The sequence below is a fragment of the Trematomus bernacchii genome, unplaced genomic scaffold (assembly GCF_902827165.1).
Source record: "Trematomus bernacchii unplaced genomic scaffold, fTreBer1.1, whole genome shotgun sequence".
In the NCBI taxonomy this organism is placed as follows: Eukaryota; Metazoa; Chordata; class Actinopteri; order Perciformes; family Nototheniidae; genus Trematomus; species Trematomus bernacchii.
In genome coordinates, this window is record NW_022987698.1 from 5,535,013 (window position 1) to 5,557,053 (window position 22,041).

At 39.4% G+C, this 22,041-nt stretch overlaps 2 protein-coding genes across 2 annotated transcripts; both read left to right on the top strand.

Annotated features, from left to right (window-relative positions):
- Positions 1–214: 214 nt before the first annotated feature.
- On the top strand, positions 215–12,087 carry os9 (OS9 endoplasmic reticulum lectin). Its single transcript, XM_034139117.1, has 15 exons — positions 215–411; positions 803–985; positions 4,308–4,371; positions 4,449–4,525; positions 5,192–5,290; positions 5,960–6,161; positions 6,439–6,594; positions 6,737–6,849; positions 7,199–7,259; positions 7,521–7,603; positions 8,983–9,189; positions 9,325–9,526; positions 9,934–10,101; positions 10,604–10,713; positions 10,899–12,087. Exons 1-15 carry the CDS (start codon positions 244–246, stop codon positions 11,034–11,036), a joined length of 2,031 nt encoding a protein of 676 aa, XP_033995008.1. The 5' UTR covers positions 215–243; the 3' UTR covers positions 11,037–12,087.
- Positions 12,088–12,927: 840 nt separating this feature from the next.
- c1galt1b (core 1 synthase, glycoprotein-N-acetylgalactosamine 3-beta-galactosyltransferase, 1b) lies at positions 12,928–18,821 on the top strand. Its single transcript, XM_034138864.1, has 4 exons — positions 12,928–13,455; positions 13,785–14,047; positions 14,556–15,220; positions 16,304–18,821. Exons 2-4 carry the CDS (start codon positions 13,828–13,830, stop codon positions 16,613–16,615), a joined length of 1,197 nt encoding a protein of 398 aa, XP_033994755.1. The 5' UTR covers positions 12,928–13,455; positions 13,785–13,827; the 3' UTR covers positions 16,616–18,821.
- The last annotated feature ends 3,220 nt before the right edge of the window (positions 18,822–22,041 follow it).

Genomic DNA, 22,041 nt, shown 5'->3' on the forward strand with positions numbered 1-22,041 from the left:
CTGTACCAATGTGTGAGTTTATATTGTGAAAAGACAAACGTTGGCAGTGATTTTTGTGTCACAAATGTGGAGGCGCCGCCCATTCACTCTGTACCGGTGTTGTAAACTAAGCTCACCCCTGGACACTCAACTATTGACTGACATGCAAACTATCCAATGGCAGAGCAGCACGTCTCATCTCGACCAATCAGCAGCTACCAAGTCAGGCGTTCTGTGTTTTGTTTCTGTCAGACTAATGGGGGCATGATGAGAGAGTCTATCATGGCTGCTTCCTTGGTACGGTGGCTAAACAGATTGTATGTTTTCTTGTTGATTTGTCCACTATGTGTCCCAGCCTTCTTGAATCTAGAAGAGCTGAATGAGATGAAATATGGGATTCAAATTCTTCCCGATCCCGTCATGTTGGGGCAGGTGAGTGAGGGTACTTGGGGAAGGTAACCAACCGTTAGCTTGCTAGCCATAAAGTAGGTTAGCTTTCGTACAATATCTTCCTTTAATGTTACTAGTGCGAGTATTGAATAACCTGTGTCTTAGCTAGTTGAGAAATTGTCTTTAAGTTGTACACATTAAATGTAGGAGAAAACGTACATTCTGAAGGTATTTCTATGAGAGCTACGCAGCAACCATTGTTGACAGCTGTCACAACACAACATCCCACACACTCAGCTAGTTGCAACATCTTTACATTATGAAAGACTAACCACGAAGACAGTCTCAAAACAAGGTAGTTCATAGGATAAGGTGCAAATGTATGCCATTGCCACACTTGAAGAAGCTGCAGCTGACAGTGTTTCTCCTTCAGACCAAGGCAGAGGAGGTGATGATGGTGTCCAGTAAGTACAAGCAGCTGTATGAGTGTCGACTTCCAGCCCAGGCCGTCCGGTTCCACCAGGACTCAGCCTCTGAGTCGGAATCACAGGGGTACACTGGGCCGGACATCCCGGAACTACTCAGTCCAATGCACAGTGCCCAGTGTCTGGTGAAGGTTAGTTCTCTACTGCTTATCTGGGGGATCCAATAATCAAATGCATATGCTGTTTAGAAACTAATTCAAACTTGTATCCATCTGAGATAGAGCTGTCTTTGATGTAAGACACTGACTACGACTTTCACTTTTATGTATGTTGGCTTTTTAAGGAAGACTAATGTGTGACTGAGCCAAAACACTTCCACACAATTCTGATCACTCAATCCATAGTTGATGGTGTAAATTGTGTATGTGTAGTATATTCTCTGCAGTATGAAAGATAGTTTGTTTGTATAAGAATTTAAACAATTGGTCAACTATTTGATAACAGAAAATAATGACCAATATTTTTGAAAACATGTAATTTAAAGACATCAATTTGGTAACTTTGTTCTGACATTTTATGAGCAACCAACAATTAATCTAAAAGATAACCAGCAGATTTATTTTAAACAAATAAATGTAGCTGTCCTGGTGTAAAGAATGTGGATATTGTGCACATCCATTCACAACTTTCTGCAAGAACAAAGAAGCATACAGCATAAAAAGGTAGAGTCTGTACAATTAATTTTGACAATAAAAACCACCAACCCATACATACTGTACACCAGATAAACCTTTTTATTACAACTTCTGTCAACTTTCAGCATGTAATTCAACATACAAGGAAAATAAATGCCATACAATTCCAACTGGGTTTTCCTGTCAATACTCAACTCAAGATAACATTGAGAAAACACAGTCCTTATATCCAAGTGTATGGCAGAACATAAATCTGTTAAGTGCTTGTAGTTTCCTCTGGATAATGCAATTGGTGTTGACATCAACCAGTCACAATTGGATTTGCTGTTAACACAATCCTGATATATCTGGATACAAAGTCTGAACACAGCCACTAAAACTAAGTCATATTCATACATGTGGTCTTTCCAGGACAACCACATTCCTCTTACTCATTGCACTGAGTTGCTTCTCTGTATGGCACCTTTTACACAATTTACTTGATTTATATCTTCACTCCACTGGCTGCCCGTTCTTTCGAGGATTCAGTTTAAAACTCTTTTATTTACTTTTAAAGCCCTACCTCGCTGAGCTGTTACACAGCTACACGCCCACTCGCACTCTCAGGTCAGCTGATCAGTTGCTCCTGAGGGTGCCAAAAACAAGTCTAAGCGCAGAGGGGACCGTGCATTCTCTGCTGCCGCCCCTAAACTGTGGAACGACCTGCCCTTGCTAATCAGACAGGCTCCCACACTGTGGGTGTTTCTCAATCGCGAGTAAAGCTGCTTCAGAGCCACTATTTCAAGCATACTACGTCATCGAGTGCCGCCGAAGTACTGTTCCAATCTCCAGCATACTTGGAAATCTACCGAGCCCGGCGTACTCCGTTTGGAGAAATATCGAGGCTGCACATGAGTAGACTCCGCGGTCTTTAAATCCCCACAATGCTTTGCGCACGGACCAATTTCCCCAAATCTGTGGCGGAAGATGTAAGGCGGGGCCTCTCATATGACGCACACCTGCACACTTGCTAGCGTGTTCCACACTTCGTTTTCTGAATGCCAGGAAGTATTCTTGACTCGCTTCTGAAGCAAGATGCTCGGCAGACATGTGCTACCAAGCAAGCGTACTCGAGATTGAGAAACAACCCGGCTGTTTTTAAATCCCATCTTAAAACCCACCTCTTCTCCTTAGCATTCGGAACCAAGTAGATTGTTGCTTTTATTTGCTTTCAGTGGTCTATTGTTTGTACTATATGGTTGTTTTTATTTTGTAATTGTTACGTTTGTTTTGTGTTTCGTATCTTTTATGTGATTTTATACTTATTTTTATGTTTTGTGAGCTGAGCTGTGTGATTTTATATTTTATGTATCTCTCTGTACAGCACTTTGGTCTGGAGGTTTTAAAGTGCTTTATAAATAAAGTTGGATTGGATTGGATTTATAAATCATTATCAGCTACACAAGTAAGTTTATCTTGTGCTGATTAATGTTTTCACTGTTTAATTTCTAGAGTTTAGTTAAGGTTCCTACCACAGATCCTGCTGTAGGAACAAAATGGAAACTTAAGATTACACAACTGTGTTCAGTTCTTGGATTCTTTGGGTGTTTCTCAATCTCGAGTACGCTTGCTTGGTAGCACATGTCTGCCGAGCATCTTGCTTCAGAAGCGAGTCAAGAATACTTCCTGGCATTCGGAAAACGAAGTGTGGAACACGCTAGCAAGGCCCCGCCATACATCTTCCGCCACAGATTTGGGGAAATTGGTCCGTGCGCAAAGCATTGTGGGGATTTTAAGACCGCGGAGTCTACTCATGTGCAGCCTCGATATTTCTCCAATCGAAGTACCCCGGGCTCGGTAGATTTCCAAGTATGCTGGAGATTGGAACAGTACTTCGGCGGCACTCGATGACGTAGTATGCTTGAAATAGTGGCTCTGAAGCAGCTTTACTCGCGATTGAGAAACACCCCTTTACTCATGGGTATTGAGCACTGGAAATTAAGCGGTCTGTTTTTTGTTAACAAGCCTTCCTGTCTATTGTGACTGTAGGGAACCAAGTCTTTGTTCCAAAACAAATTAGGCTTAAAAAAAGCAGGTTGCTGGCAGGATATGAATTAGTTCCTCAAACCACTTCCCAATAACATACTCTCCTTAACACCTCATAAGATACTTGTGTCTGGCTGCGTTAAAACAAGCCACTACTGTTACTACCCATGTCATTGTGACTGTGATTGTGTTGGAGACAGTATATCATTTAGAGCCTCATTTTAAGTAATAAGTTAAAATAATAGATGTCATGAAAAAAACAAGAGTTGATGTTTCACATACCAAAACCCTTTATTGTTTTGTTTACACCCGTGGCTGATGTTCTTATGACTAAAGTGCTGATCAGGCTATATGCATCTGCTGACTCTTCTCCCTTGGGAAACCCTGATGTATCAATACAACAGGAACTTAATACAGCCTGTAATTGTTTAAACAGTACAGTTGTTGATATAAAATAGCTGTCTAGTGCGCTTGCATTGAGAGGATACAGTATTTTGTACGTATTTTAAACATACAACTTGACTTTATCATTTCAACACAAACACACACTAGCTTAATAGTCCTCGTCCATCCTGACATATACATTTTTAATCAGCAATCAAAATTGACTTAGCTTACAAGTCAACACATTTAGAAAGTATGTTGTAAACACCAGTACAAGTTGTTAGAGTATGTCAAATTGTTATAGCATTAACGATTATACTGTAGATGACGCTGGGCAAGTTAAATGAAAAGGAAAATATGTCTGTTAATCACTGTTTATTAAACCGTTGCTGTCTTTGTTTTGCTGCAGACGAAGGACTGGTGGACGTATGAGTTCTGCCATGGTCGGCATATCAGACAGTACCACCTTGAAGGTAAGAGCTTACCTTGATGGTTTTTTATCTGTGTTTCACAAGAATCGCTTTGACGGCTGTTGTTCTTCTCCCCTCAGACACAGAAATCAAAGGGGACATTCTCTTCCTGGGTCATTATGAATCTGAATTTGATTGGAGCAATGAAACAGCAAAGGTAAAGTTGCCTTAATGTTGTGGTGGTTTTTAAAATTGATTTCTCGTTTACATTTAAATAGCAGATGCATGATTAAATGGCCTTCAGCTTTTTAGACTAAATGATCTATAAGCACCTCTCTGGTGAACACAGGTTTAAAGTTGTGCTTTCGAGGATTTTTTTTACGGGGACACTTATCAATTGATCAACTATCGTATTTTTAGTTGAATAAGAATTTCTAAGGTCAAGGATAGCCCTACATTATATGAGTTTAACCCTATGTTGTGGTGGTTACTGGAAACTGCCACATGCAACTGTCTCGGGTGTTCATTTAACATTTTCCCATCACATAATGGATGAGTCCCTGCCCTCTTTTGTAAGAAAGGAAGAGTTTTTCTCTGTTTTCCAACCAAATACATGGTCATTACTCATCATCCTCCATCTTTAAGCTACAGACAAAAAGATAAAATCACTATTGTATTTGCTAAACATTTGCATGTCTAAGGAGTGCTTATCTTCTGCTGGTGATTTGTAATTCAAAGAGCTGCAGATGCAACCCTGCCCTTCAAATAATGTGTTTGGTGATTTAACAGGTTTCAGTAATGATGACTTTCTGTGAATCATTGGAAGTGCAAGAACATCAGAAGCATCACATTTTGTCTTATCATGATCATTTCTGTTTCCCAGGCCTCAAAACAGCACAGGCTGAAGCGCTACCACAGCCAGTCCTATAGAAATGGCTCAAAGTGTGACCTCATTGGAATTCCAAGAGAGACTGAAGTCCGGGTGAGACCTTTGAATCCAGGATAGATGTGTGCCCTTCTGCTTTGGCTAAAACTGTATTTGAAGTGGTGTGCATAAGGCTGATATGACACTGACATGAGTATGGATAATTATTTATCAACTAACTTAAGAGAAAAATCACAAGTACATAATATAAACAAAAAGCAACATGTTTTGAAGCAGAGAAAAAGAAAAATAATCTCAGAAACTCAGAAAATGTATCTGTTACTCCAGTATTCATTGTTTTTACTTTCTGAACCAATAGCTAAAGTAATTAAAGCCTGGTTGCCGTTTACTGTGACTCAAAATTATTTGGTATAGAATTAGGCTATGATAATCGTTAAGATCAATTGTGTACACATGAATGATCTTTCTGTGTATTATTTTTCAGGACACCAAACACATTCCTCCAAAGCTCATCAATGTTTCTGTAATAAAATCACACGTGTTTTAATAGAGACTTTTTAAGATTGAGCCATGGCAACAACAAAAACAATTCTGGATATACTTAATGAATTAGTTTCTAAGAACCTTTGGGTGATCATAAAGTATCAATGAGGTAGAAGTCCACACACAAGATTCACAGAAACTCTAACCCCATTGAAAATGATTCATGTTGTACCAGGTGATGTTCCTAAACACAACTCATTCATTTGACTTCATTTTTCCCAGTTTGTGTGTGAAGAAGGCTCTAATGACTACATCGCCCGAGTGGACGAGCCTCAGTCGTGCCGCTATGTTCTGACAGTTCACACCAGTCGTACCTGCCAGCATCCGTTCCTGCGGCCTCCGTCCACTGCCAAGCCCCAGGGCATTGTGTGCCAGCCAGCTCTGAGCGCCCAGCAGTACATGGACTACGTCAAGGCTCAAGTCTGTGAGTTGACAAAAATGAGGGGGCCAGTGACGCAGCATATAGTGAACGTTTTGCTTTCATTCTTTAATGTGTTGGAGCAGGATATAATGTGGGAAAGGAGTATTTAACAGTGTGATGCTGGTGTGATATAGAAATATAAGAAATAAGTAAGATGTTCAACTTACATTTGTGGATAAAAGGTGTTTGATATAGAAAATCTTCAACTGTCTAATTTTAAAATGTGTGACATGATTGCTCTTTCTTCTCCTCCTTCCTGTTTCCCTCTGTCGGTTCCCAGCGGACACAAAGCGTAAAGTGGAGCAGATCTCAGAGGAGCTGAGGACTCTCGATGAGATGTTAGCTGCTAATGAAGGGGCAGATGGAGCAGTGGAGGTAACAGCAGAGGAGACATCACCTGCACCAAGTGATGACCTGGGCCCGTCAGACAATACAGGTTTTCTTTTCTTTACACAAGAGGCAAAATACAATCAAAAGTATTTTAGTATTATGTCAATTAACAACAGAAAATTAAGCACTGCATTTGTATTTCTGTCTTGAGAAATGTAAACCTTGTGTGTGCTTTTATATTGAAACAGATACTGCTGGTTTATCTGAGGAGGCCGGGTCAGAGGAGGCAGAAGATTCTGACTTCTGGGAGGGAGTTTCAAAGCCTGGGAGTTCAAAAACAACAGAGTCCCAACAGGACAAGGTAAAGAAATACAGCTTTAGAGTCAGTAGTCCTTTTTTGAATGATGCTTAATAAAAGACCTAGCTAGCCTTATCATGTTCACAATGTCAAAACACTGCTTATCTTCTATGGATAATCCTCAGGATATTTTTAAATCTCATTTTATTGGAGTAAATGTTTAAAATTGACACATAGTTGATGCATTTTCAATGAATGATGTGTGAATCCACTTAACGTGGTTGACATGATATTTTTCTTTAATTTACAGGTCATTTTTCCTCCAACCTGAGCTCAACCACTAGAGGGTGTAGGTCACTTCATCTCCCCACTCCATAATTCTAACCCCATTTATTTTGTTTTCTACACACAGGCAGCAGATGACGACTATAACTCATTTACAGACAATGAAGTCATAGATGAGGGTGATGAAGGTGCTACTTTAATTTTTCGGTCTCCACTTCTCTATTATACACACACACACACACACACACACACACACGAACGATAAATGCCATTAGTGATAACTAGTCATTGCTTTTGAGAGCTTTAAACAAAAATATATTTGAATGTGTTTGATGAGTCTGTTATTTCAGAATGATCACAAGTCCAAATGAAGTTCTTTTGAATAACACTTCTTCTGTGTGTGGTTTTTCAGTGTTTGACTTTTCTCTCTTCACTTTTGTCTCTTTCAGTCGAAAAATTCAACTTTAAAATCATTACTGACCCAGCAGACCTGATGAAATTTGTCCAACATCTCAAAGAGAGTAACAGGAAGGTCAGTACGTACCCAGATTAAAACATCACTACTCACCTGGGGCCTCATTTATAAACGTGGCGTATGCTCAAAAGATGGCATACGCCAGTTTCTAAGCAATCTTTGCAATTTATAAAAAACAAACTTGACGGGAAAATGTGCGGTCCTCCACGCACACTCGGACCCATCCGTACGCGGTACGCACACAAACGGGAGAAACGAGAAACTGCGACACTGTTGGCAGAAGGAAGAATGGAGAGAAATATGTGGAAATAATACCATAAATAAAATGTTACCTCTCATTTATCATATGAAGAATTCATTTTCACAAATTGTTTAAAGCCAATCTTAAAATGATTAAACAAACGCCAGTTTGAGACTCCTCAGTGCACACAAAAACATAACTTGGAGAAATAAATAAATGTGGAAATGTTATTGATCACCTCTCGATTATGTTCTCTTGTTAATTAAGAAATGTATTCTCATAAATGATGCGGTACGTAGAAGGACAGAATTACTTTAAACTGACGCCGTTTAGCTTTTCTCTAGGTTGTATAGATACGAGCATGGTTTATACTATCACGTTTAATCATGTTTTATGCCGTTCGCCAATACTTGATAAGTCGCTCGTAAAACACAGGAGGTATGGAAACTAAGAACACCATATTTGGTAAATTGTACAGCTAATATAACACAACACATTAGTTGTATTTCCTTTAACTGGTGGATATAGAGTTACTGCGGGGGGGTTGCAGTGGAGACGCTGCGCACAGCTGATCGACAGCTGGAACACAAACCACCAAATAAAAAATAAAAATGTAGATCCAGTCATCATGACTCCACTCCGGAGGGATTCCTCAATAATTTCTTACAGTTTCTCATCATGGGGGGTGTCTCCTGTCCCCGGCACAAACACACTGACACACTGCCTGAGGAAGGCTATGTGTATTTTGTCATTAACTTATTTCCTCCATGCTGCTACTCTGGTTCAAACTGCATCCACCAAACAATGTGATTTGTCTCGACCTTCCCAAAAGAACCAAAATCTGACTCGGTGTGAAATGTCGTTTTTAGCTGTTCTGTCGTAATTTCCTGCGATCTTCTTCATGCAGTCAGTCAAAAGGAATATTAATACGGGGCGTTTTCTTTGACTATTTATAGGCAAATATGGGCGTTACGTGAAGCCCGCAAAAGCTGCGCCGCATTTCGAGTTGATTGTGATTTATAAAGGGAAACCGGCGTAGGACGTGCGTGCGCAGTGTTTTATAAAAAGGAATATGTTTGCGTATTTATTTTCTTTGTCCTACGTAAGCAACCTTCCCACGTGAATCCTACGCAAAGCTTTATAAATGAGGCCCCTGATCACGGGTTTTTCAAATCAATAATGTTCTTCTTTTTAGAAAGCACAACATCAAGCCAAAAGTCAAGGAGAGAACCCGGCAGAGAGCAGCAGGGTAACCGAGAAGCTGGGCGAGGATAAGAAAGATGAGGATGAACACTTGCTACAGGACTTCGAGGATGAGATTGCGGAGCTCTCAGTGCCCTCTGAAAAGATTGAAGAGATAAAGGAGGAAATGCAGAAGGATTTTGACAACATCATTAATGAGGTTTCCCACTAGAGACAATATGAAATGTTAACACCAAGATTGATGTTAAGAGAACAATATTAACATGTTATAAGCCAAATCTGCCACCACGACTTACCAATACTCCGACATGATTGGCTTTCTCCTGTGTTATAGGCTCAGCAGGAATTAGAGACAGATGGTCTTAAAGGGGAATTTGATCGAACTCAAGCTACACAGACACTGGAGACGACGCTGGACAAGTTACTTGACCATTTGGAAGAGAAAGAGGTGCAGGATCCAGAGCAGCAAACAGCTGGAGGTCAAAGAGCCAGCGACCCCACCAGGGGAAGCCCCAGCCTGGCCCCAAAACAGCCAGGTAACCCGGCCTCCTGCCCTTATTGGCTCATGTTCACATCTGTACACACTGTCTCCATCCTCCTCATGTTTCATTCACATGTACTGTAGTTGTTTGTTGTGATCTTCCATCCAAAAATATACGCACACATGGAGTTAGTATGATTCACAGAGAATTTATGTTGTCAGATTATTATTTGTTAGCATAGTTAGTGGTCTTTTCTCTGCTGCCATTGATGTATATGTGGGTGATTTCAATCAGTGATTACATCCAAATTGATAAACTATCACAGAATTATAAATCTATGACGGTTCAAAAATGTTTAGATTACACATTCTTGGCTCTTACCTCCTCCATCCTGTGGCCCTGCTGATGGGATTTTGAGGTGAACTGTGTTGTTTGTCCCTCTTTCTGTCTCGTCAACCCAGACCAAGCGGATGACGACCATGTTAAGATCAAAATTACTAAGTATAAGACGGGCAGCAGCCCTGATGGGGAGGTCAAAGTTCAGGAGATGGGCGAAGGAGACCCGCAGTGGCAGCACATAAAGGACGTGGTTAAAGAACAGCTAGAGAAAGCAGGACTGAAGGCAGAAGGTATGAGGGGGGAGTGCCCGAAACACTCACGGTCTTTTCTCTCTTCCATCTGTTATCTTGAGCACATAGTATTTCTGTACTTTTGTATTCTTAAAAAAACAACAACTGTCGGATCTATGTTTTTACAAAATTAAGCTGTTAAGAAGATGCTTAACATCATGCTTAAAACCTGAAAGGGGTCCTTAATTGTTCATGCTGGCAGCAAACGCATGCTTTTATGAAGATCATGATAAAAGATGTGAACACTAAAGGTTCTTAATTTAAGAACAGCAACATTAAAGATCGTAGTAGCGGGAAATAGCTGACATCAGGTAGCTGAAGCTTATCTAGAGACAAAGGGAAATACAAAGTTGGGTCCATCTGTGTCCTTTCTTTTTCATCCACTGTTGTGTTTGTGCCATTCTTCATTATGATTTATTGTTTTTTTTCTCAAATTTGAGCCACTTATAAGTATGTTTGTTTGACTGGAAAGCCTGCCTTCCCCCCTGTTTTTTTCTATCAGGTAAAATCGAGGTGAAAATCTTGACACGAAAAAATGCAGAGGACGCAGGTGATCAGTGGCTGACTGAAGAAGATACTAAGTCCTTCAGGGAGCTCCTCATAAATCTCCTGGTAATTTAAGAAGTGATAATTACTTTTTTGGTGTTAATTTAAAACCTTATTTTAGAGAATTATGCTCTGAAATTCTGTGTTTACCAGCAGTTATGTGCTGTAGAGTAAGCTAGGTAATTATTTTCAGCATTCAGTCGGTAGGGCTGTGGTTGTTTTTGAAAGCATGTTTTCCACCCATCTTACAGACTGGAGGCACAGAAGAGGTTTACAAAGAGCAGAAGAGGCAGCAGGAGTTGGAGAACAACTATAGGTTTGTGTGGGGAGAGTCCCAGGAGGAGTCCCAGTCATCCAGCACCACTGACTCAGACGACGTGGACGTATGAGATCATTCAGTGCACCTTTTGTGTAGGTGAACTCTTGTGGAAAACTACACAGCGGCTGAAGCGCAGCCGCCCAAAGGATTAAATTACTGCTATTAAACCTGGTGGATAATGTCAACTCACCTATTTGCACATTCAGAAAATGTGTCCTTGTGTCTTGAATAGGCACCTGTTGTAGGCACCATTTTAATGTTGCACGATAAAACTGCAACATCTCAGCTATTCTGTGCAACTGAATGAAGTTATGCATTTTCCCCTTTTTGATGGGATTCAGTTTTGATAGATGGCGATGTACAGTATCTACATATTTTTTTTATATTTCAGTTAATTTGTACTGAATGTTAGCGTTTCCATCTGAAGTTATCAACAGCACACTGTTTAAAGTCAAATTATAATTTACATTAGTTTTTTAAGTTGCTATTGACAAAGAAGTCCTTACCTTTAATGGACACAGGTATGAGGATTTGTGCATGCCTCAACAAACTGGAGGAGTGTATGCACAGGTTGTTCATTTCAGTGTTTACTGATCGTGTCTGGATATGGAAAAATACTAAAGAGTTCACAGTTAATTTCCTACTTTCAGTTGCTGCATTTGGGGGATTAGGTTAAACACAACTGTAGATGACAAGTGTATGTACAGTGCTGTGGCACTTCATATCCCTAGAACAAGGTTCTTTAATGAAAATGTTTCTTTTAATTTGTCCTGGGTTGTTGAAGGTATTCAAAAGAAAAACACTAAAAGGATTGTAGGATGGTCAGATCTTTCAAGTGTGTACTTTAATTTCTGATGAGAATGTTATTTAGCAAACTAAAACAATTTCAATCAGTTTCAGCGTATCAAAAATAATAAATCTACACAAAACTTTTCTATGGATCCTTCAAAGGTGTACTTAAGGGCTGACTTTGTATAATTTGTGAATAATTGTGATAACTTGTAATTCAACATGTACATAATTATTGCGTGAATAGATCTTTTGATGATATTTGATTTGTTGTATATTAACACGAATGAAGTGGGGCTTGAGTTATCCGAGTAAATTGTGTTTAAATTTGTGACTGTGCGTCTCCTTTATGAAACTCAAGGTCACTATGTAACTAAGTCAATACAAACTTTATCAAACACAAATAAGGCATTTGATCTTTAGGGAACCAGCGTCAAGAGTAGATTGGCTTTTCTTAACCGACTATTTGTCTTATCAGATAATGTAGATTACTCTTGCATGTTATTGCCAAGTAAAAAACAAAGAGCCAGACTTTGTTCAAGAGTGGGATGCAGGATCCAGTTCCTTCATGCAACTTAAAGGTACAAATATCAATGGTTTAAAACCCTTCAACTTGTCCCTAACAAACAAAGATTTGCCATTCATGACATGATTTTCTGCACTAGTTGTTTTGATCCTCACGCTTCGGCTGCACACATTATTTGTAGAGCCAGAAAAAGACAAGATATAATACTGTATTCTTGAATAGGACTATATTACTATAAGGAACACCATGTTTTCATAGTTTTCATGTTTGACACATTTAACATGTGTCAACATGGAGCCGAATGGTATACTGCTTGGTGGATATATAGTAGGCTACCAAAAAGAAAAGAGACCAACCAGTAAATTCGGTACACATGTCACAAAAATGCGGTGAAGAAGAATATAAAATACTTCCTTTGGAAATGTAATAGAGTACAATAATATTAACAAACTGACTTGTACTTATTATATCACTGGCTATAGGTCATAGTTTGGTTAACAGCTATCAAAGTGTGTGATCTTAATGGTGAATATTCAAGATATTGAATGTGGACAAATGAATCGAAGCTGTTGATTGATTTTCTCTGGAGGAAACGTTTGCGCTTTTATTTTGAAATAACGCGACTTGACCGGAAGCTTTTTGTTACTGGACGTTAGACAGCAGTCAGTCAGATAAGTTAGATGTAGTTTATGCAGCGTTTTGGAGCACTTTTATATTGGTATTAGTCTGAAGGCTGTTTATTTAAACTGCTGAGGTAATCCAGTTAACAGTCGTTTCAGTTTTCGCGGTGAGATGAATAACTCCGTTACGTTTAGCCGCTACAGTATGTTGACACGACAGGGAGGATTAGCAGTGAAGTTAGCAGTGTCGATACAATTAACAGACTAGCCAGCTAGCTAACGATAACACCAAGGCCAGGAACTGAAGGCCATAACTGCTGTTATCAGTCGTGTTTTTTTATATCCAGAAGATTATTGATATGGCGTTGTGGTAGTCTTGCTGCGATAATTGTTAGCAGCATTTTGGTGTGGCTAGCTGAGCGGAGAGAGATACAAAAACTAAGCAACGTCGAGGCAAAACCTGGCTCAGCTTTCGCTCTTCAAAGTTGATGTTTCCTGTTGAAATGAAGTAACTGCGAGATCCCCCAGCTGCTATGGTGTCTGCAATACCACTGGTGAGTTTCTTTTTAACTGTTTGTTTCTTTTAAGTTTGTCTGTCGAACATGTCTTGACAATATCTACAGAATATTCCGGTAAACAGCATAAGAGGAGCTGAATATGAGGAAACACAAAGACAGTTCTTTACAAACACGAGAACACAGACATTTGGATATTCACATGGCAGTCTCAAGGACAGAAGTTGTACAAATAAAAAAAACTGGGAGTGGCGCCTGATACTTGTCACCAGTCGTGTCACCTGGTTTGACTTCAGGTTTTCAACGTTGGGCCATTGTAGTGAAACTCGTGACGTGTATAAGCCTTTCTCCCTCATTGTCTCACCCAGCACCTGCCGAGTTGAACGACTGACAGAGAGACACCGGTCCAGCATGAAGGCCATCGGGTCCAGACTGTCCTTCTGCGCGGGTTTCGCGGTGGGAACCCTCACTCTGTACGTGTTTCTGCGGCAGGTGTGGTTGGAGAAAACGTTGTCAACACAGCAATCTGATCAATTCCTTGACAACCAGCTACAGTTAAATGACGAAGATAAGAAAGTATGGAAGAAGGAGAGGTCTGCTCTTTTCAACCTGAAACACCCTCATCATAAAGGTACGCCACATGGACGTTTTATGTGTACAATAATGCAACGACTTTTTTTTATTTTTTTTAGCCAAACCATATTGACTCACTTTATCAGGTTTGAGCTTCCTTGTTCTCAGCCTGTATAGTAGCCTGCTCTGTACATTCTGTCCAGTTGTTCTGATACTATTACAAAACTGAATTATTCTAAAGTAAAGAACAATATTATTGTAAAGTCTAGCAACAAAGTATATATTTTTTACAAGGCCTGCTATTTTTCTTGTTAATGCACTTTGGAAGCAGCTAAAGTTATCAAAAAAAAAGTCTACTAATACTCTAATCTGCACTCCTGTAACAAACATACTAGTTTAACTTGTAGCAAAACTTCTAAGCTGATTTGTATATCTATTTGTTATTGTATAGAAATTAAAGATTGAAAGTATTTAGACAGAATTCTCCAATATTTTTGTTAAAGTAATAAGAACCCCTCACAAATAAGCTCCCCAACTGCATATTAATGTGTATATCTCCTTCCTAGGTGAGGACAGCAGCATGGCCGATGAGCTATACAAAAAGGTGCGTATTCTTTGCTGGGTGATGACTGGACCCACGAACCTGGAAAAGAAGACTCGTCATGTGAAGTCCACGTGGAGTCGACACTGCAACATTTTGATCTTCATGAGCTCTGTAGATGACCCGGACTTCCCCACAGTGGGCTTAAATACAAAGGAGGGTCGGGACCAACTGTACTGGAAAACAATCAAGGCCTTCCATTATGCCTATGAGCATCATGCCCACGAGGCGGATTGGTTCCTTAAGGCAGATGATGACACCTACGTAGTCGTAGACAACCTGCGGTGGATTCTTGCAAACCACACGCCAGAAGAGCCAATTTACTTTGGCCGAAGATTCAAGCCCTACACAAAGCAGGGCTACATGAGTGGAGGAGCAGGCTATGTGTTGAGCAGAGAGGCTCTGCGGCGATATGTCGAAGGATTTAAAAGCAAAGTGTGCACTCACACTACCCCTGTAGAGGACCTGGCAATGGGACAGTGTATGGAGAAAGTCGGGGTGCTGGCAGGGGACTCCAGAGACTCGTCACACAGGGAGACATTTCACCCATTTGTCCCAGAGCAGCACCTCACCTCCAAGTTTCCTAAGAGCTTCTGGTATTGGAGCTACTGCTACTACCCCATCACTGAGGCAAGTGCAGCAAACATTGCACAATTTCTCCTTTCTGTTTACCTGGTATCACACTTGTATGACGCAGCTTCAGTTCTACTAATGTTTGAAAGGATACTGGACCCATTGTATCCATATTGTATTTGGATATGACTTAACCTGACAACATTAAAGGTAGGGTAGGTAAGTTTGAGAAACCGGCTCGAGATACACTTTTTGTTATATTCCATGGAATGCTCTTAACATCCCGATAGCAATGAATATCTTAAGTGCTTTGACAAAAAATCCATAAAAAAATGTCATCTGTGGAAGCCGTAGTACTGTATCATCAGCCCGGCTAAAATAACTGGATGGCCTACCTGCCTGTCAGCCTTCCATCTGTGCACAAACTTATCTCGTGCCCTCATTGGTCATGTGCGCTTTCGTGTGTGTTGAGGAGGGGCTCTATAAGGAAGTGGCAGATTTTCTCCGGTTGTGTATTTTCAAATTCTAGCGATCTCGAGCCGGTTTCTCAAACTTACCTACCCTACCTTTAACACCTTTTTATTAATATGTGTACAGTGTATCCAGTTTGTCCACATTGAGATCAGATCATGTTTTCCCTCTTATCTTTATGTCTCTTCCTGCTACTGCTGTCAGTTCTTTTAGAGGAAAGGTGGCTGCTTGAAGTGCAATGTTATGACATTTTGGAGATTCACCGTCCAGCACTAGGATTATTTTTTGTTGTTGTACTTACTCTAACTGGAAATATCTGGATAAAAACATGCTGTCATTTACCCTTTGCATATTCTGTGGTCAAACTGTCTGAGCCACAGTAACAATGAAAGCCACACAGACACCACAAGGCTTTAAAACCCTCGAAAGTTCTGTGTTGTAACATTAATTAACTTTGGTCTGTGTCTCATACCAAGACATGTTGGGTACTTGTATTTGTGGGAATTTGGTCTTCAAAGTGCTTGAACATCTGATGTTCAAGAAGGTGTGGAAATGATATGCAATGTGATATTTACCAATTGTGTTAACAGGTACTTTTTAACACCGCTCATAAATGTGGTGATTTGTCTCCATAATCTTTCATAACCACATTCTCTGTTTCCTCCTCAGGGTCCAAACTGCTGCTCGGATGTGTCCGTGTCATTCCACTATGTAAATGCATTACATATGTATTTAATGGAGTACTACACATATCACCTGCGTGCCTATGGCTACAGATACCGTTACCAGCCCCCTGTCCCGCTAGGATACAGTTTTTCAGAGTCAAGTCTCCTGGGTGCTGCAAAAAGTAAAGAAGAACTCCTTTCCAGGGAGAAAGTAATAGTGGAGGGGGGCGATCCGTCCAATACTGACAAGAAACAGGATGCAGATCCTCCTCCTGCCGCTGTGGAAGTCCCTCCTGCTGCTCCAGCAGCAAAATAACAGTTTGAATCTGTGCGTGAAAGGAACTGATCTTTTCAGGTAGGCCGACGTGGGTTCTGAATGTTTCTGGTTAATACGAAGGTAGAAAAACAGTCCATTTAGATTTGAAATGTCCCCACATACGAATGCGTTGCTGATGGACTGCTTTAATGTGAATTGTGCACAAAAGACTGGTCTTAGGGATACGAGGTGATTTATGTCTTTTTATTTTTGTTTTCTGGTTTTTAAGTGTTTTTTAACGTTTTATTTTTAAATTTGGAATAGCTTTCTTTAAACTGCTTTTATTTGGAAACTTACTAAAGCACTTTTTTAAACCACGTGAACCTGGAATGGGAACCAAGTATTTCACAAAACCAGTTCATTAAAAATTGTTCCCATTGTTTTACCCTTGACTATTGCAACCCACGAAGACAACCTGTTCTGCCACTCTCTGCAGCGAGACAGTCATTGGTTTGGGGTTGTTTGACCTCATTGCTAACTATCTGCCTTCAAAGACAATGAGACACAATTCTATGTCTTAAGCTAACAAGACAGCTATTATCATACATATTCAATTACATTTAAATCAAAGTGCCTCACCTTGTACAATCATTCAAACAAGCCTTTTGTCTTTTAGGTTAAGGAGTTTCTTTGGAACAGAACAGTCACAATTGGTTGCCTCCCAAACTTGTTTCACGCCGCATTCAAGTGTTATACTGTAGCAAAGGAACAAGAAAACACATGGCACCCGTCCCAAAACCCCACAAACTATAGACATAAAGTTAACTTCAACAGAAGAGCAGTTTAGTTCCTATTTCTCAATTACTAATTAACATACATGATGTGACCGTGATGTTTTAAATAAATGGTCCACAGGACTAAATGTAAACAGGCCAGCCAAAGATTTCTCAAAGAGGGATGATGTCAGACTGAAGGCAGGCTGGTCAGAATGTAGGTGTCATTTTGAGTAATAAGGAAGTAACGAATCCGGGTGCTTGTTTGTTTCTAACTGCATGTTCATTTTATTTTAAACGTTCATGATGTGTGTCTGTTCCCGACCTTGTGTTAGTTTGACCTAAATTCCATCTGTGGTGATTGGATCTCCTTCACAGCACAAGGAAGCCGTTTGTCAAATGTCTTTCTTTTATGGAATGAAACCCCATGTTGCACGCTTATCTACCCGTGCTCTGTGAAGCCGTCAGTGGATACACACACACACACACTTCACAGTTCCCTTCATCTCCCCCAAAAGGACTCATCAGCTTGTGCCTTGTAAATGTGGGATTGTATGAGCCGTCAGCAGCACTGTGACTTTACCATGATGAGAGTGATGCTTTCAGATGGACGATAGTTTCCCTGAATCCTTCCAATGTAATGAGCATGGCCTTTGTGCAAGCCAGCGATTACTTGTTCATGACGCCGCTTTTTGGAAGGGACAATTTTAATGTTTTGTTTTAATTTCATCAATGTTGTGAATTTCTTTTCCAATTTTGGGTGGACCAGCTTTAGTTTTTTTAGTTGGTACATTGTGTATATTTAACACTATTTTTCCAGGTTCTTTACTACTTTGTAACCAAACAAAGAATTAAATTGGGTGTGTGTGATAAAGCAACTACCAAATACAGAAACTGGCTTCAGGAATCAGGCAGGATGCAGCGATGATTCGAACAGAACACATTGTCAATTTATGAGAAAATTAAATGCACTTTTGAGTGTCTATAATCGCTGTTTTTGTTTTTAACCACTTAAACTTCTTGTAGTCCTTCACAGATTAAGATGTATGAGGTATTTAATGCCTATCAAAATGCCTTTTGTACGTGTTTACACACCTTCTGGACATGAGCACACAGCATGTTCAGTTTTCTTTATTTTAAAATGGACCTGTCCAGTTTAAACCAAATCAACATGGTATTCAAAATGGTTCCTTTTTTAAAAGAATTTGAGATTGGTGCCCAAACCTCCACCTCTGGTTTCTGATGCTAGTGATACAACACATTCAGTCCTTGACAATCTACTTCAACATCTAAATTGTATCCAAGGGAAAGGTGTACAGTACTGTATTTATATTTGAAAAGTATTTATGTTGCTATTGGAGTCTTAATTGAGTCGACACAGTTTAGTTTGTAAATGATTTTTTGTGAGTGTGTCAGCACATGAGATCAGTGTGCGGTATCATTTTCAATCAATGGTACTTTAATCACTATAAATAAATGCATATTTTATTGTACATTTGTTCTGTATTACATTCTTTACATGATATTACATCTCAGATAATTTTCCAGTGACAGTAGAAATGAATTCATGCATGGTTAATATAGGACTTTCAAGATGGCGTTACATGTCGCACTGCCGAAAGCGTTGACACCTGAGTAGAGAGAGCGAGATCAGAAAAAGGTTCAGCAATACATTTGTTTTTCTCATTTATCCGAATGGAAAGTGTTAAACAGAGGCGCTTACCTCAGCCTACTGTAGTAGAGAGTTGAACTGTTTACCACTCCTTATCTGTAAATACTCCTTGGAACACGGAAACGCTTTTCCTTTTGCACACGAAGAACAGAAATGTGTCACTCTTTGTCAAACACAGATAACTCTTATAGCCTTTAAACTAAACAGTGCCTGGACGTCAGCGGTGACAGGGTGTGGGACAACAGTTCAAACTTGTGTGTCTGGCTTTGATCTTTGTAGGCACTGAAATAAAAACTGGAAGCTCAGTTTATACGGTGTATGTTTAATCTGACCAGGAAGCGTAGCACAGAGCAGACCAGAGATCAGCAGCTGTGAAGCAGACTCCTTTGGCTTCAGATTCGGATCAGTCCTTCCATGTGATGAACATGATTTAATAATGTTGGAGATTTAGGAAAGTAGATTTCCTTGATTTAAACTTGAATACGACTCATACTATTGGATTATACCCTACATTTAAATGTTATCAACCAGTTTTACAAGATCAGCACCTTAGAAGTCCTCTACATTCAGAGTGCTGTCAGCAGTGAACAACCTGATATACAGAAGGATACTAATGTTCAGGTGCCACTCACCAGTGATTCACCAGATCAGCGAGAGTGTGCGCCATGCGTCCTGCATTAGATAAGGAAAAGACCAATTATAATTATATTAATGAGTTAAATATAATAATGATTATAATAATAATAATACATAGCATCTTAAAAAGAGTCGTGACCAACAAAAAGTTATAAAACCGACAACTAAACACATAACAAAAATACAGAGTAAAACAAAAAAGGTGATATAACATTCATTCTAAGGTTTGAGTTTGAGGTCATTACAGACACATTTTTCCTTCTGGTTAATCATCTGTACTGTTGGCATCTAGGTGTTTATGTCACCTGCCAAAATAAATCCAGTGTCCGAGAGAAGCTAAGAGAGGCGTTTCCTGCAAAACATAACTCACTGTTTGGGTGAGCAGCACTTCTCCGCCCCATCAGACCCACAAAGCTGTCATAGTCCACGTCTTTAGCCTAAAATACAAAACATTACAAGACTCAAGATTCAAAGGTGTTATGTGCACAGTAGCTACAGTGTAGTTATGGCAATGACAATCTTAGGTCCCGAGCTCCTCCAACATTGCAACATATTATATAAAGGACATGAGATAACAATAATAATACAAAAATAAAAATAGTTCAAATGAAACAGAGTACGATACATTTGAATAAAATAGAGCAGGTGAAAAAAACAGAATGTAAGGTTAAGTATTGTACAGTGAAATACAATTAACTATAACTTAAGATAATACATTACATACATTCTAAAGATGCAACCAGATGAATGCTTTGGGTTATAGAGACACTTATTTTGCATGCCAGCTTTTCCTCTATAAAATGTTTTGAAAATCTGCTGCATTTACGTGAAGCATTAGGTCATAACTCACCGTACTTTGTGAGCATCATATGAATGTATCTCGTCTTACCTCTTTCAGTGATCTGTAGGTGTCCACCTTACATTCAGACATCAGAGGAAATAAGACCAGGACGATTAAAGCAACCAGCGAGGTGAGAGAGCAGCGGCAGTTTGGGGATTTCTCCATCACTCTGAAATGAAAATCAGATCCAAAGGCTGCACATACTGTAACTAGGCTGAGAGTTAGTTTTCCTACAATTTGTATGTACAAATGTTCTCTGACAAACCTCAACTAAAGGTTGTTACCATGCTGTAGGTTTTGTATCGTGGACATTTCTTTAGTTATGTATAGTAATTAATAATGACAATTCAAAACATGAAAATATAATGGAATATAATGCAAAAAGGCTCTCAGACTTATATGTGTTCATATTACTCAGCACACATCCCTGCTAAGTCAGCATACAGACACGATTCACTCTTCACTCCTCTTTTGAGACTTTTTGAAACTTTCTGCACATTCAAAACATATTCTACCAATGGTTCTCCAAAATAGAATTCCTCTGTCCACACTTTTATTTTACAATGGCACATTTCAAGTTTAATGCTTTTTTTTTTAATTATAATGTTGTATTTTGCATGGTATTTGTATCTATTAGGTTCACAGATACTATACTCTCTCCCCCAATGTTATCATGTCTTAAAACGATGAACTTTATTTAAAAAAAAGGGTTGCCTCTCAATCATCACTTCATGGTATGTGAGACATATTTGACTTTTACGCTCTGAGAGAGCCATCAACTGCCATTGCATCTAACTGAACCGTTACTTACCGTCAGACATGTTTAAAGTCCTCCTTTCAATCAGTATGACTCCTCGCAACAAGCACAGCCTGTTTGTTCAACAGTGTGCTTGTTTATCATGTCATTCAATATTTACTTTACATTCATACAAACACGTTGAGATGAATTTGAAGGATGTTGTGATAGCCTGCTTCCACTGTGTGCCTTGTAACAGACACTAATACTCACAAACACAGCAGCACTTCCACCTTATCATATCAACTCATTGTGAATTTCATAGAGAAGATATTAGCACACTATATAATATAAAAGGTTTTTGTAGGCTACACTCACAATCAGGCTCAACATCAAAGGGTGTCCCCAACTGCTTTAAAATATGTATTTAACTGTATAAACATACATTCGATAACACTGCTATAGGTCATTACATTCTGGTAACATTTTATAATTCAATAAACTATGCAAGTGTTATAGTACAAAAATAAGATCAACGCATTCAATCAAAAAGTATTCTAATATGTATATCTTCATTAATAGTTACATCTCTAAATGTTAAGCTCCTTTATCACAATTATTTAGTGCAAATGAAAGAAAACAACATGAAATCCTCACCTGGTAGCAGTGTAGGAAGTCCTGATCTGACCCAACAGGAAAAGCAGTGATTTCCTCTTTGACTCAAAATACGTCTGACCGCTCAGTAGCTTCTTTCTCAATTATTATAGGACTTGAGCTCATTTGTAATCTAATTATTGCTCCACCCAAACCCCCATTCCACCCCTATAT

What these genes read in the sequence shown, in the direction of transcription:
- c1galt1b (XM_034138864.1), top strand. Translation starts at nt 13,828, where the DNA reads ATGAAGGCCATCGGGTCCAGACTGTCCTTCTGCGCGGGTTTCGCGGTG. An exon ending in GAAACACCCTCATCATAAAG is followed by an intron (nt 14,048 to 14,555) that starts GTACGCCACATG and finishes TCTCCTTCCTAG; the next exon opens with GTGAGGACAGCAGCATGGCC. An exon ending in GCTACTACCCCATCACTGAG is followed by an intron (nt 15,221 to 16,303) that starts GCAAGTGCAGCA and finishes TTTCCTCCTCAG; the next exon opens with GGTCCAAACTGCTGCTCGGA.
- os9 (XM_034139117.1), top strand. Translation starts at nt 244, where the DNA reads ATGATGAGAGAGTCTATCATGGCTGCTTCCTTGGTACGGTGGCTAAAC. An exon ending in CTACGTCAAGGCTCAAGTCT is followed by an intron (nt 6,162 to 6,438) that starts GTGAGTTGACAA and finishes GTCGGTTCCCAG; the next exon opens with CGGACACAAAGCGTAAAGTG. An exon ending in TTGACAACATCATTAATGAG is followed by an intron (nt 9,190 to 9,324) that starts GTTTCCCACTAG and finishes CCTGTGTTATAG; the next exon opens with GCTCAGCAGGAATTAGAGAC.